This window comes from Elephas maximus, chromosome 3, assembly GCF_024166365.1.
Source record: "Elephas maximus indicus isolate mEleMax1 chromosome 3, mEleMax1 primary haplotype, whole genome shotgun sequence".
Lineage (NCBI taxonomy): Eukaryota > Metazoa > Chordata > Mammalia > Proboscidea > Elephantidae > Elephas > Elephas maximus.
This window is the reverse complement of record NC_064821.1, coordinates 56320401-56331643: the sequence shown is the minus strand read 5'-3', so window position 1 is coordinate 56331643 and position 11243 is coordinate 56320401. Positions and strand designations below refer to the sequence as shown.

General features: G+C 44.5%; 1 protein-coding gene across 1 annotated transcript in view; it reads left to right on the top strand.

Moving 5' to 3' along the window:
• The first annotated feature begins 4038 nt into the window (after positions 1 to 4038).
• Positions 4039 to 11243, top strand: part of SDHB (succinate dehydrogenase complex iron sulfur subunit B) — a 36976-nt gene continuing 29771 nt past the window's right edge. Inside the window, exon 1 of the mRNA XM_049878063.1 lies at positions 4039 to 4245. Coding sequence (XP_049734020.1) covers positions 4174 to 4245 — 72 coding nt within the window. The 5' untranslated portion in view covers positions 4039 to 4173. The remainder of the gene's footprint in view (positions 4246 to 11243) is intronic.

The following is an 11243-nucleotide window of genomic DNA, read 5'->3' as shown; positions in this document are numbered from 1 at the left end:
AGAACAAACAGAATGGAAATAATGAGAATGCTGACACATTGTGAAAATTGTAACCAATGTAATAGAATAATTGGTATAAAAATTGTTAAATGAGAATGTAGTTTGCTATGTAAACTTCCACCTGAAACAGTATTTTTTTTTTTTTTAAGTAAACTTTAATGGTTAAATCGCTCAGTTGTAACTGAAAGGTTGGAAGTTCAAGTTCACTCAGAGGCGCCTTGGAAAAAAGTCCCGGTGGCCTACTTCTGAAAACTCAGCCATTGAAGCCCAGTGGAGCACAGCTCTGCTCTGACACACGTCGGGTTGCCCTGAGTCACAATCGACTCCATGGCACCTGGTTGTTTTTTGTTTTTTAGTCATTTCTTAGCCTAGGTGGTGGCTTTTATACTAGTGTTCATTTTATAATTATTCATATTCTGAACATTTACGTTGTACGTTGATTTCTGTATGCTATATTTTACAATAAAATGGCTTTTTTTAGTAAGAAAATTTTCAGAGAGCAACAAGTTATATGAAAAAAATAAAATAGCACAAATGGTCCAACATCAAAATGCTCACAGTCTGGAGAGACATGTAAACGGGCAACTATGAAACCAGTGTTATTGATAGCATGTGCGGAGGGAGTGGTCAGGGATGGTTTCCCAGGGAGGAGAAAATCAGAGCTAAATCTTAAATGATGTGGGAATGGCCATGTGAGAAAGAAGGAAAGGGCACTCCGGTCCCAAGGCACAGCATGAGCAAAGGTGTGGCACTGAGGAACAAGAAGGGGAGCTGGCTGACTTTTGTCACAGGGAGAGGAAGAACTGGGGTGGGGGGGCGCCCTGGGTTAGGCCACTCCTGGAGAGCCTTGGAGGCTGTGGCTGGAGGTGATGGTTGACTGGATGTGGAGGGAAGAGAAGCATCAAGGACACCACCAGATTTTCAGCTTGGAGATTGGGGAGATGGTGGTGCTAGTCAGGGGGCGAGCTGAAAACTCCTCAGGTGATGTGCGCAGTTTGGGACAGGTTGAGTTCTGGGGCCATTGGGCCACCCAGATGGAGATGCCCAGGAGACAGCTGGATACAGAAGAAGAATCAGCCAGAGAGAGGGAGAAGGCAAATGAAATCCTGAATTTTGCATGGCCCCAAAGTCCCATTACAGGTATCAATTGGGGTGAAGTAGTCTTTTCTCAGAGACAAATAAATACCATTCTTCCAAGCAATAAAATCATTTGACATTTCCCCTGAAGACCAACTCTCCTCAGCCCTGTAGCTGGGGAGAAACCGTTCAGGTTGCCCTAAATCACAAGATTCTAGAAATGTACTTGATCGTACAAAGGACACTTGATAGAACACTATGTTTTTTTGTCTTTAATTTTTAATTCTGGATGTGATTTCAAGCCCTTAGGGGCGAAACAGCTCCTAAAGGGTTGCTCACCTTTCCCATTACCCAAAAACTAAGAGAGTCTGTAAAATGGGGAGAGTTACTCCAACCCAAAAGGGTTGCTGTGGGACTAAATATAACTATTTATATAAACATATTTGCAAGTGATGAGGTTCATTATAAATATAAAATACCTAGCAGACTGGTGAAAAGCAATACTTCACTCTCTAGACAAGTGGAAACAAACAAAAGAACCTGGGTCTTATCACAAGGACACCTTGGGAAGACACGTCAGGGACAGACCATGAAAATCTCTGAGTCTCTCTGCAGCTGTGCTTTTCTGGAATCCCAAAGTTCAGGGCGGAGGTGCAGCCGCCCGGGACTTTATTTCTCCACAACTTTGAGCTCCCCAAATCCCCACGACGCCCAGGAATGATGTGACTGCAGGGCGCGTGGGTCCTTTGGCACCAAAAGCCCCTCCATAAATCAAGGTCTCACTTCTACTGGCCTCAGACTGTTTTTTCCAAGGTGACCTGGGAAAAATATAGTTATCTAGGGGATATCTGCCTTTGGGATAAAAGAACTCTGAAAATGCCAAGGGGACCAATTCTCTACAATATGTCCCTTGGCAGGGAGGACAGTCTTCCCTCATCTCAGAAAACAAGACAACTCAGCCAGGACGGGGCTACAGGGAGAATGACAGTCTTCCCACAATTTCAGCTAATTTGGGTAACCCAAGAGGTCCCTTGGGGCAGATACCAAAAACCAAAAAACCAAACCCACTGCCATCAAGTCGATTCCAACTCATAGCGACCCTATAGGACAAAATAAAACTGCCCCATAGGGTTTCCAAGGCTGAAATCTTTACGAAGCGGACTACCACATCTTTCTCCTGAGGAGCTGCTGTTGGGTTAGAACTGCTGACCTTTCAGTTACCAGCCAAGCATTACAACCACTGTATCACCAAGGCTCCTCAGAGGAGGAGCTGAGGGGGCAGACACAGAGAGCCTTATTCCAATGTTGGGTGAGTTCCAGTGAAAAGTCAAGGTGATCTTAGCCTTGTCACCAGTTACCACCTCCAAGGCAGCCTCCCAAGGCAGCCACGTGCATCACAGAATCTTGAGTCAGTGGGCCCAACATTTGATAATACAGGCAAGAAAGCTATAGGCCAGAGATGACAAAGGTCATATGGCTGTGAGGGGAACATTCACAGTTCGTCCAAAGGGTTTAGGCTGTTTCTCATGGCCTCACTACACATTTCCTGTAATGAGGCCACACTAGCAATGTAGCCAAATTCCAGTGGAGGAATCCAGAATCTCAGGCCCATCTAACCAATTCGTCTAGTCTTTTTAATTTCTCCAGCGGCATCTAGATGAGCTGTGAATCTGGAAACCAAAGACCATAAAAAGGTGTCCTTCGTATGTGAAAAAACAACTGGCAGAGAGGAAAAACCATCATTCCTGGGAAACACAGGTACTTGCAAAGTTAACAACCTACATAAATGCCTGAGGTGACTGGAGACACTAAGTGACTTGGAGGACTCCAGTGCCCTGCACAAGGTAATTAAATTCCCAAAGTGAGGCAGGCTCTGAGATGACCCACTGAGGGGTCTGGAAAAACCAGTTGAGATGACAAAAATAAAGACTAAAAAAACTCTCTCACAGGAGTGTTGTGGGGATTAGGTGAGGTGATAGATCATAATGTTTGGCACATAGTGAGTGCAAACAGTTAACCCACTCAGCTACTAACTCAAAGATTGGAAAGACCTAGCAATCTGCTTCCAAAAAGAAGCCACTGAAAATCCAGTGGAGCACAGTTCTACTCAGACACAATGGGCTCGCCATCAGTAGGAATCAGCTTGATGACAACTGGTTTTGGAGTTTTTTTTAGGTGCTCAAAACAGTTTCTGACACTAAATGGCTAAGCCCCCAACGTCTAGGTGCCCTTCTCTGTGCTCACCTGTTCTACAGGACAGAGCTCACTGGATAGTAATTGCCAATTGTAATTGCCCATCTCCACCTCAGTGAGGGTAATGACTGCAGCCAGCTTGCTCACTCACTGTAACGCCCCACAGTCCAGCGCCTGGCACACGGTAGATGCTGGACGCATATTTTTAAATGAATGAATGGATGAAGGAATGACAGCTTTGCCAGTCACCTCTGAGATCACCTCAGTTCATTCACCAACCGTCCCGATTTACCCGAGAGTGGCTTCTCCGAGCCACGGAGTCTTAGTGCTAACATCTGTACACTACCAGGCAAACAGCACTGTGTCTACTACTAAAGCCACTGGCGAAAGAGAGATGTGACTGCCAAGTTTTCAGAATAAAAACCGTTACCATCAAGTCAATTACGACTCATGGCGACCCCATAGGACAGAGCAGAACTGCCCCATAGGGTCTCCGAGGACCAGCTAGTGGGTACGAACTGCGACCTTTTGGTGAGCAACCGAACGCTTAACCACTGTGCCCCCAGGACTCATTTCAGAAAGAGGGTGGTTAAAACCTGGACGGCGACTTCAAGTAATGGCTCCGCCTTCTCTTGGTCTTAGTCCCACCCACTTCTGGCCGCCTTCCCTCTTTGTTCGTCTCTTAAGGTCACCTCAGTAACGCGGAAAGCCAGGCGTCCAAATGCGCATGCTCTTCTTGGCTCTCTCCGCCTTCCCGCCTCCCGCCGCGGAAACCGGAAGTCACCTCGCACTCGGTGGCTCCTACACGGCTAGCGGGTCCTGGTGGACGCTGGCTCGGCGCCGCGGTGTTTGGTGGGACGCGGGCGGACAGCGAAGGGGTGGGGCTCGACGTCAGGAGTCAAGATGGCAGCCGTGGTTGGAGTCTCCTTGAGGCGCTGGTTCCCGGCCACTACCCTTGGCGGAGCCTGCCTGCAGGTGAGCCGCGAGACCTCGGGAAGAGGGGAGATTTGAAGGTCACGGAGACTGCTTGGAGCTGAGGGGGCGGCGGGAGAAATAGAAGCTGGGGGGCACAGGACAAGGCCTCAGGAAGGGGGAGACCCCCTCACACCTGCAGTGATTTGGTTTTGACTTGGAGCATCCTTGTCCTGTATTCTCCTGAGTCTTGCAACGGTGGGTCAGGCGTAGGCGATATTTTAGAGATTTTTTTTTTTTTGAAGTTCAAAGAAAGGACTTGAATTGCTCAAGGTCATATGGCAAACGAGTTCCAAGGCTTTTTTCTGCCACTGTGGAAAAGGAAGACCTGCAGGAGTGTAAGGGACAGGAACTGGGAAGCGAGTTCACTCACTCCTCCAGAGTGCAAGATTGAAGACCCCGTAAAGAACAACTGGAGTGGGATTAGTAGGGAAAGGACAGGTAAATTGCCAGGGAAGGGTATGGGAAGGGAGAGATGGGGGAAATCCACTCACTCACTGAAGGATTCGGACCCCTCCCCAGTGTGGGGCTGCAGGAAAGACTGGGCTCCTTAAACCAGTGTCATCCAAAGTCACACTGGTATCCTTTCAGTGTCCCTGTCTATTAAAACGGTATAATAATAACGATCTCATACAGTTGTCAAGGAGTCACATAGGTACAGAACTTGGCGCTGTTCTTATCCATAATTCAGCGTGCAGTGACAGGTTTTCTCAAATCCCTTGTATTGTCAGGGAACTACACACTTCCTATCTGCATCCTTCCCACTTAGAAGAAGAAGGGAAATTACCATTATGTAATAAGGGACTTCGAAAAAAATAAACCCTTTGCTGTCAGGTCAGTTCCGACTCATAGCAACCCTATGGGACAGGATAGAACTGTTACATAGGGTTTCCTAGAAAAGCCGTAAATCTCTGTAGAAACAGACTGCCACATCTTTCTCCCGCAGAGCAGTTCATGGGTTCAAACCGCTCACCTTTCGGTTTAGCAGCCTAGCTTTTAACCACTGAACCAACAGAGCTCCTCAATAAGGGACTAAAACCCAGAAAACCAAACCCATTGCTGCTGAGTCAATTCCGACTCACAGCGACCCTATAGGACAGAGTAGAGCTGCCCTATAGGGTTTCCAAGGCTGTAAATCTTTAAAGGAGCAAACTGCCACATCTTTCGCCCACAGAACAGTTGGTGGGTTTGAACCGCTGACCTTGCCAAGTGCTTAACCACTGCACCACCAGAGTTCCCTAATAAGGGACTAAGGATTTACATATCCCTTTTGAATTTCTTCTGAGCTCTTCAGCAACCCCTGTGAGGTGGGCAAGCAGGTATTCTTACCTCCTCTTTAAAGACTGGAAAACTGAGGCTCTAGAAAGAAAAATTTTTTACATACTCAAAGTATCACACCCAAGAACTGGCAGATCCAGGACCTAAACTTAGTTTTTTTAAACACAACACATGAAAAACTAGCACAGATCCTGGCACGTGTTAGGTATACAAGAAATATTAGTTCCTTTCCCCTTCTTGCACTTGTTGTTCTTAGGTGCCATCAAGTTGGCTCCAACTCATAGCGACCTTATGTATAAAATTGCCTGATCTTGTACCATCCTCGCAATGATTGCTGTGTTTGAGCCCATTATTGCAGCCACTGTGTCATTCCGTCTCTTGAGGGACTTCCTCTTTTTCGCTGATCCTCTACCAAGCATGATGCCCTTCTCCAGGGATTGGTCCACATGTCCAAAAGATGTGAGACAAAGTCTCGCCATCCTCAATTCCAAGGAACGTTTTGGCGCTACTTCTTCCAAAACAGATTTGTGTCTTGCACTTACATGAGAACATCTCTCATCTTAAGTGCTTGCTATGGCTGCGTAACATTACATGTGGCCTGCTTTCTAATCCTGGCTCTTTCCAACATACTGTATGGGAATTTGGATAAGTCATTCACTCCTTCTGCATCAGTATTTCTGTAAGGGGGAGAGGACTGCCTACCAGAGCCTCAAGCTCATGTCCTCAGACCATTAAATTGATGATTGATAGTGACTTTGTTTGCCAATTCCTTTTATAGGTGCTAAACAAACAGTTGCGTTGTGAGAGCCCCACCAATGAGAGTGAGTTCTAAAGCTCAGGCCTCTCTTCCAAGAATGAAGTGTGGAGAAAGCTAGTTTCATAGGTCAGTGTTGTAATTCCTGGCAGGGCCATTTCAGGGCCTCCTGAGAGCAACAGAAATAAAGTCTCTCAAATAGGAGTATGCATTCAGACCCACAAAAGCCACCTCAAAAGAATCAATAGTGAACTTGATGTATAACCTGTGTCCTAAGACTCTAGACACAGCAGGATTCACCTTCTGGATTCATTTTATGCATATAGTACGAACCACTGAACCACAATTCTGTGTTTAAGTATTTAACTGTAATATATTAACTGCTGTTCATGTTGCCTTATTTATTAATCTAAACCATGAACTCCTTCAAGGCAAGGACCACCTACTTACAGTTGTGTTTCTAATTATACTCCTAGCACTGACAGGGCTTGGGATACCAATCTGCCAGTCCAAATAATACAAGAACTAGTGATTTTGCCAGTATTGAAAAGTAGAAATTATTTTCTAAGCTATGCTAAGAGCTTGACCCTCCAATAATCTTTTGAGGTAGATATTAATATCCCCCGCCCATTTACAAAGGAGAATATAGAATCAGAGAGGTTAAGTAATTTTCCAAAGGACACACAGCTAGTAAGTGGTAGAGTCTGGATTTGAATGCAGGTCTTCCATGCTCCAGAGCTTGAGTTCCGAATATTATACAATGCCACACACACACTTCAGAAACAAGCCTGCCCTTTCTGTGTTAGTCAGGCTTATCTTGGTACAGACCACCTTGCCTTTTTCCACTCCTTCCCACCTTCCTCCCCCGCCTCCAAATCTCTATCCGTTCTGTCCAGCTCCAAGCCTGCTCCTTAAAGTTTTCCTAGAGGAACAACAACCGGCCCTCAACACGATCCAGAATCCACCCCTCTTATCCTTCTCAGTCCAGCTCAGTCCAGTTGTTGATTATCTTGCTTCTTTCCTCAAATTACAAACCGTGAAGTTAATCTTACCTAAGATTTCCTAGAAATATACTCCCTGCCCTGAATACTCATTAGTCTTGTAGGTTGAGATAGGCATGCTTTTGAACGACCCTCATTTATTGTGGATTTGTAGTGTAAAATTGCTGGGCAAGCAACAAGGGAAAAAAACTCAACTTTTTTCCTACCTGCCTGCCTCTACTCATATGCCCTCTTTTCCTTCCTGTTACTTGAGAGCACTAGCAATGCTCTCCTCCCTTCACATATGCACTAGCACCCAGCCTTTCTCACTATTCAAGGATGCCTCTCCAATAATTCTCCTCTCCCCCCTGCATTAGTGGTTTTTTCTTCTCTATCAGATCATTATCCCCTGCACACAAGCGTGCTGTAATTTCTCCTATCTTAAAAAAACATATCTGTGAGATACCACTTCACACCCACTCAGATGGCCATTATTAAAAAATAAAACAAAAAGCATATAGCAGTTGGCAGCTCTTGACTGGAGGGGGGATGGGAAGATAGAGAGAGAGGGAAGATGGCAAAATTGGCACGAAACGAGAGACTGTAAGGGCTGACTCAATAGGGGGAGAGCAAGTGGGAGAAGGGTGTAAGATGTATGTAAACCTACATGTGACAGACTGATTGGAATGGTAAATGTTCACTTGAAGCTTAATAAAAATTAATTAAAAAAAAAAGCATATAGCAAATGTTGGGCGAGGATGTGGAGCAACTGGAACACTCTTAACATTGCTGGTGGGAATGTAAACTAGTGTAGCTGCTGTGGAAAAGGATTTGGCGGTTCTTAAAAAGTTAAATATAGAATTACCACATGACTCAGCAGTTTCACTCCTGGGTATGTATACCCAAAATAGTTGAAAGCAACAATTCAGACACGTGTACAGTTATGTTCATTCCAACGCTATTCACAATAGCCAAAGTGCGGAAACGACTCAAGTGGCCATCAGCCGTTGAAGGGAATAACAAAATGTGGTATATACATACAATGGAGTGTTTTTCAGCCATAAAGAGAAATGAAGTTATGATACACACCACCCCATGGATGAACCTTGAAAACGTTGTCAGGGGCCATCGAGTTGATCCTGACTCATAGTGACCCTACGTACAACAGAACAAAACACTGCCTGGTCCTGCTCCACCCTCACAGTCGTTGCTATGTTTGAGCCCACTGTTGCTGCCACTGTGTCAGACCATCTCATTAAGGGTCTTCCTCTTTTTCACTGACCTTCTGCTTTACCAAGCATGATGTCCTTCTCTAGGGACTGGTCCTTCCTGATAACGTATCCAAAGTATGTGAGATGAAGTCTCACCATCCTCACTTCTAAGAAGCATTCTGGCTGTACTTCTTCAAAGACAGATCCGTTCATTCTTCTGGCAAAACCAAAACCAAACCCAGTGCCATCGAGTCGATTCCAACTCATAGCAACCCTATAGGACAGAGTAGGACTGCTGCATAGAGTTTACAAGGAGTGCCTGGCAGATTTGATCGACCTTTTGGTTAGCAGCCATAGCACTTAACCACTAAGCCACCAGGGTTTCTGTTCTTCTGGCAGTCCATAGTGTATTCAGTATTCCTCACCAACACCATAATTCAAATGCGTCATTCTTCTTCAGTCTTCCTTATTTGTTGTCCAGCTCTCACATGCATGAGGCAATTGACAATACCGTGGCTTGGGTCAGATGCGCCATAGTCCTCAGGGTGATATTTTTGCTTTTTAACGTGTTAAAGAAGTCCTTTGCAGCAGATTTGCCCAAGGCAATGCGTCTTTTGATTTCTTGACTGTTGTGCCCATGGATATTGATCGTGGATTCAAGTAAAATGAAATCTGTGACAACTTCAGTATTTTCTCCATTTATCATGTTTATTGGTCCAGTTGTGAGGATTTTTGTTTTCTTTATGTTAAGGTGTAATCCGTACTGAAGGCTGTATTTGATCTTCGTCAATAAATGCTTCAAGTCCTCTTCACTTTCAGCAAGCAAGGTTGTGTCATCTGCGTATTGCATTCTTCATATAGTCCAGCTTCTCAGATTATTTGCCCAGCATAGAGGTTGAATATGTATGGTGAAAAGATACAACCCTGACGTACACCTTACCTGATTTTAAAACACGCAGTATGCCCTCGTTCTGTTTGAACAACTGGCTCTTGGTCTCTGTACAAGTTCTGCATGAGCACAATTAAGTGTTCTGAAATTCCCACTCTTTGCAATGTTATCCTTAATTCCTTATGATCCACACAGTTAAATGCCTCTGCATAGTCGATAAAACACAGATAAACATCTTTCTGGTATTCTGTGCTTCCAGCCAAGATCCATCTGACATCAGCAGTGATGTCCCTCATTCCACATCATCTTCTGAATCCGGCTTGAATTTCTTGCAGTTCCTGTCAATGTGCTGCTGCAACTGTTTTTGATTTATCTTCAACAGAATTTTACTTGCACCTGATATTAGTGATATTGTTCAATAATTTTCACATTCCATTGGATCACCTTTCTTTGCAGTAGGCACATATATGGATCTCTTCCAGTCAGTTGGCCAGGTAGCTGTCTTCCAAATTTCTTGACAGGATGAGTGAACACTTCCAGCACTGCATCTTTTTGTTGAAATTGGTATCAGTTGGTATTCCATCAGTTCCTGGAGCCTTGTTTTTTGCCAGTGCCTTCAGTGCCTACAGTACCATTGGTTCTTGATCATATGCTGCCTCCTGAAATGGCTGAACGTCAACTATTGCCCCAAACCAAAGTCCTGACACTTCTCTTCCCCCACCCCTCTAACCCCTGCACACACATCAGCTTTCTCCTCCCATCTCAGTTGATGGCAGTTCTGTCCTTCATATTGCTTTGGTCAAAAGTCTTGAAGTCATCCTTGACTCTTCTGCTCACTCCCATATCCAATTTATGAACAAATTCTGTCATTCCTATCAGGACCATAATAAAAACATTATGCTCACTGAAATAAGTCAGAAACAAAAGGACAAATGACTGTATGCTCTCACTTGCATGAAACATCTAAAATAGGCAAATCCATTGAGTCAAAAGATTAGCGGTTACCAGGGATGGTGGGTAGTGGTGGTTGTTGCTGTTAGGTGCTGTAGGGTTGGCTCTGACTCATGGCAACAACAGAACGAAACACTGCCTGGTCCTGCGCCTTCCTTATAATCGTTACGCCTTAGCTCATTGTCACGGCCACTGTGTCAGTCTATCTCATTGAGGCTTTTCCTCTGTTTCACTAACGCTCTACTTTACCAAGCATGATGTCCTTCTCCAGGGACTGGTCCCTCCTGATAACTTGTCCAAAGTATATAAGATGAAGTCTTGCCATCCTTGCTTCTAAGGAGCATTCTGGCTGTAAGGAGGGAATGTTGTTAGGTGCCGTTGAGTCAGTTCCAATTCATAGCAACCCTGTGTACAACATAGGGAATAGGGAGTTTAAGGGAAAAAAAAAAAAAAGAACTTAATGTTCAAAGCCATTTAAATTTAAAATATAATTCTGTGTAAATAGGGGACTTGAATTATCAGTTTAGCCTGCATATTGAATTTTTTTTTAAGTTGATTGAATTAAATGATATATATATTTTTTTTTTAATCCAGGCACCATCCCATTTCTCTGTTCATGTTTATAGGAAAACTTCTCAAAAGAGATGTCTAAGCTCACTGTCCAAATTTTGTCTCCTCTCATTTTCTAACATATTCCAGTCAGGTTTTTCATCCTCGTCACTTCACTGTCACCTCTACTTTGTTAAATTCAGTGGTCACTTCTTAGTCAGTTCTTACTTTTCTCTCTGAAGCGTCTGTCGGTCCTGTTCACTCCCTCCTAGAAACACTTTCTTCGCCTGGCATCCAGGACATCCCAGTCTCCAGGTTTTCCACCTCCCACATTGGCTGTTCCTGCTCTCTCCTTTTCCTAATTTCTCCTCATCTCCCTAAGCTATAAA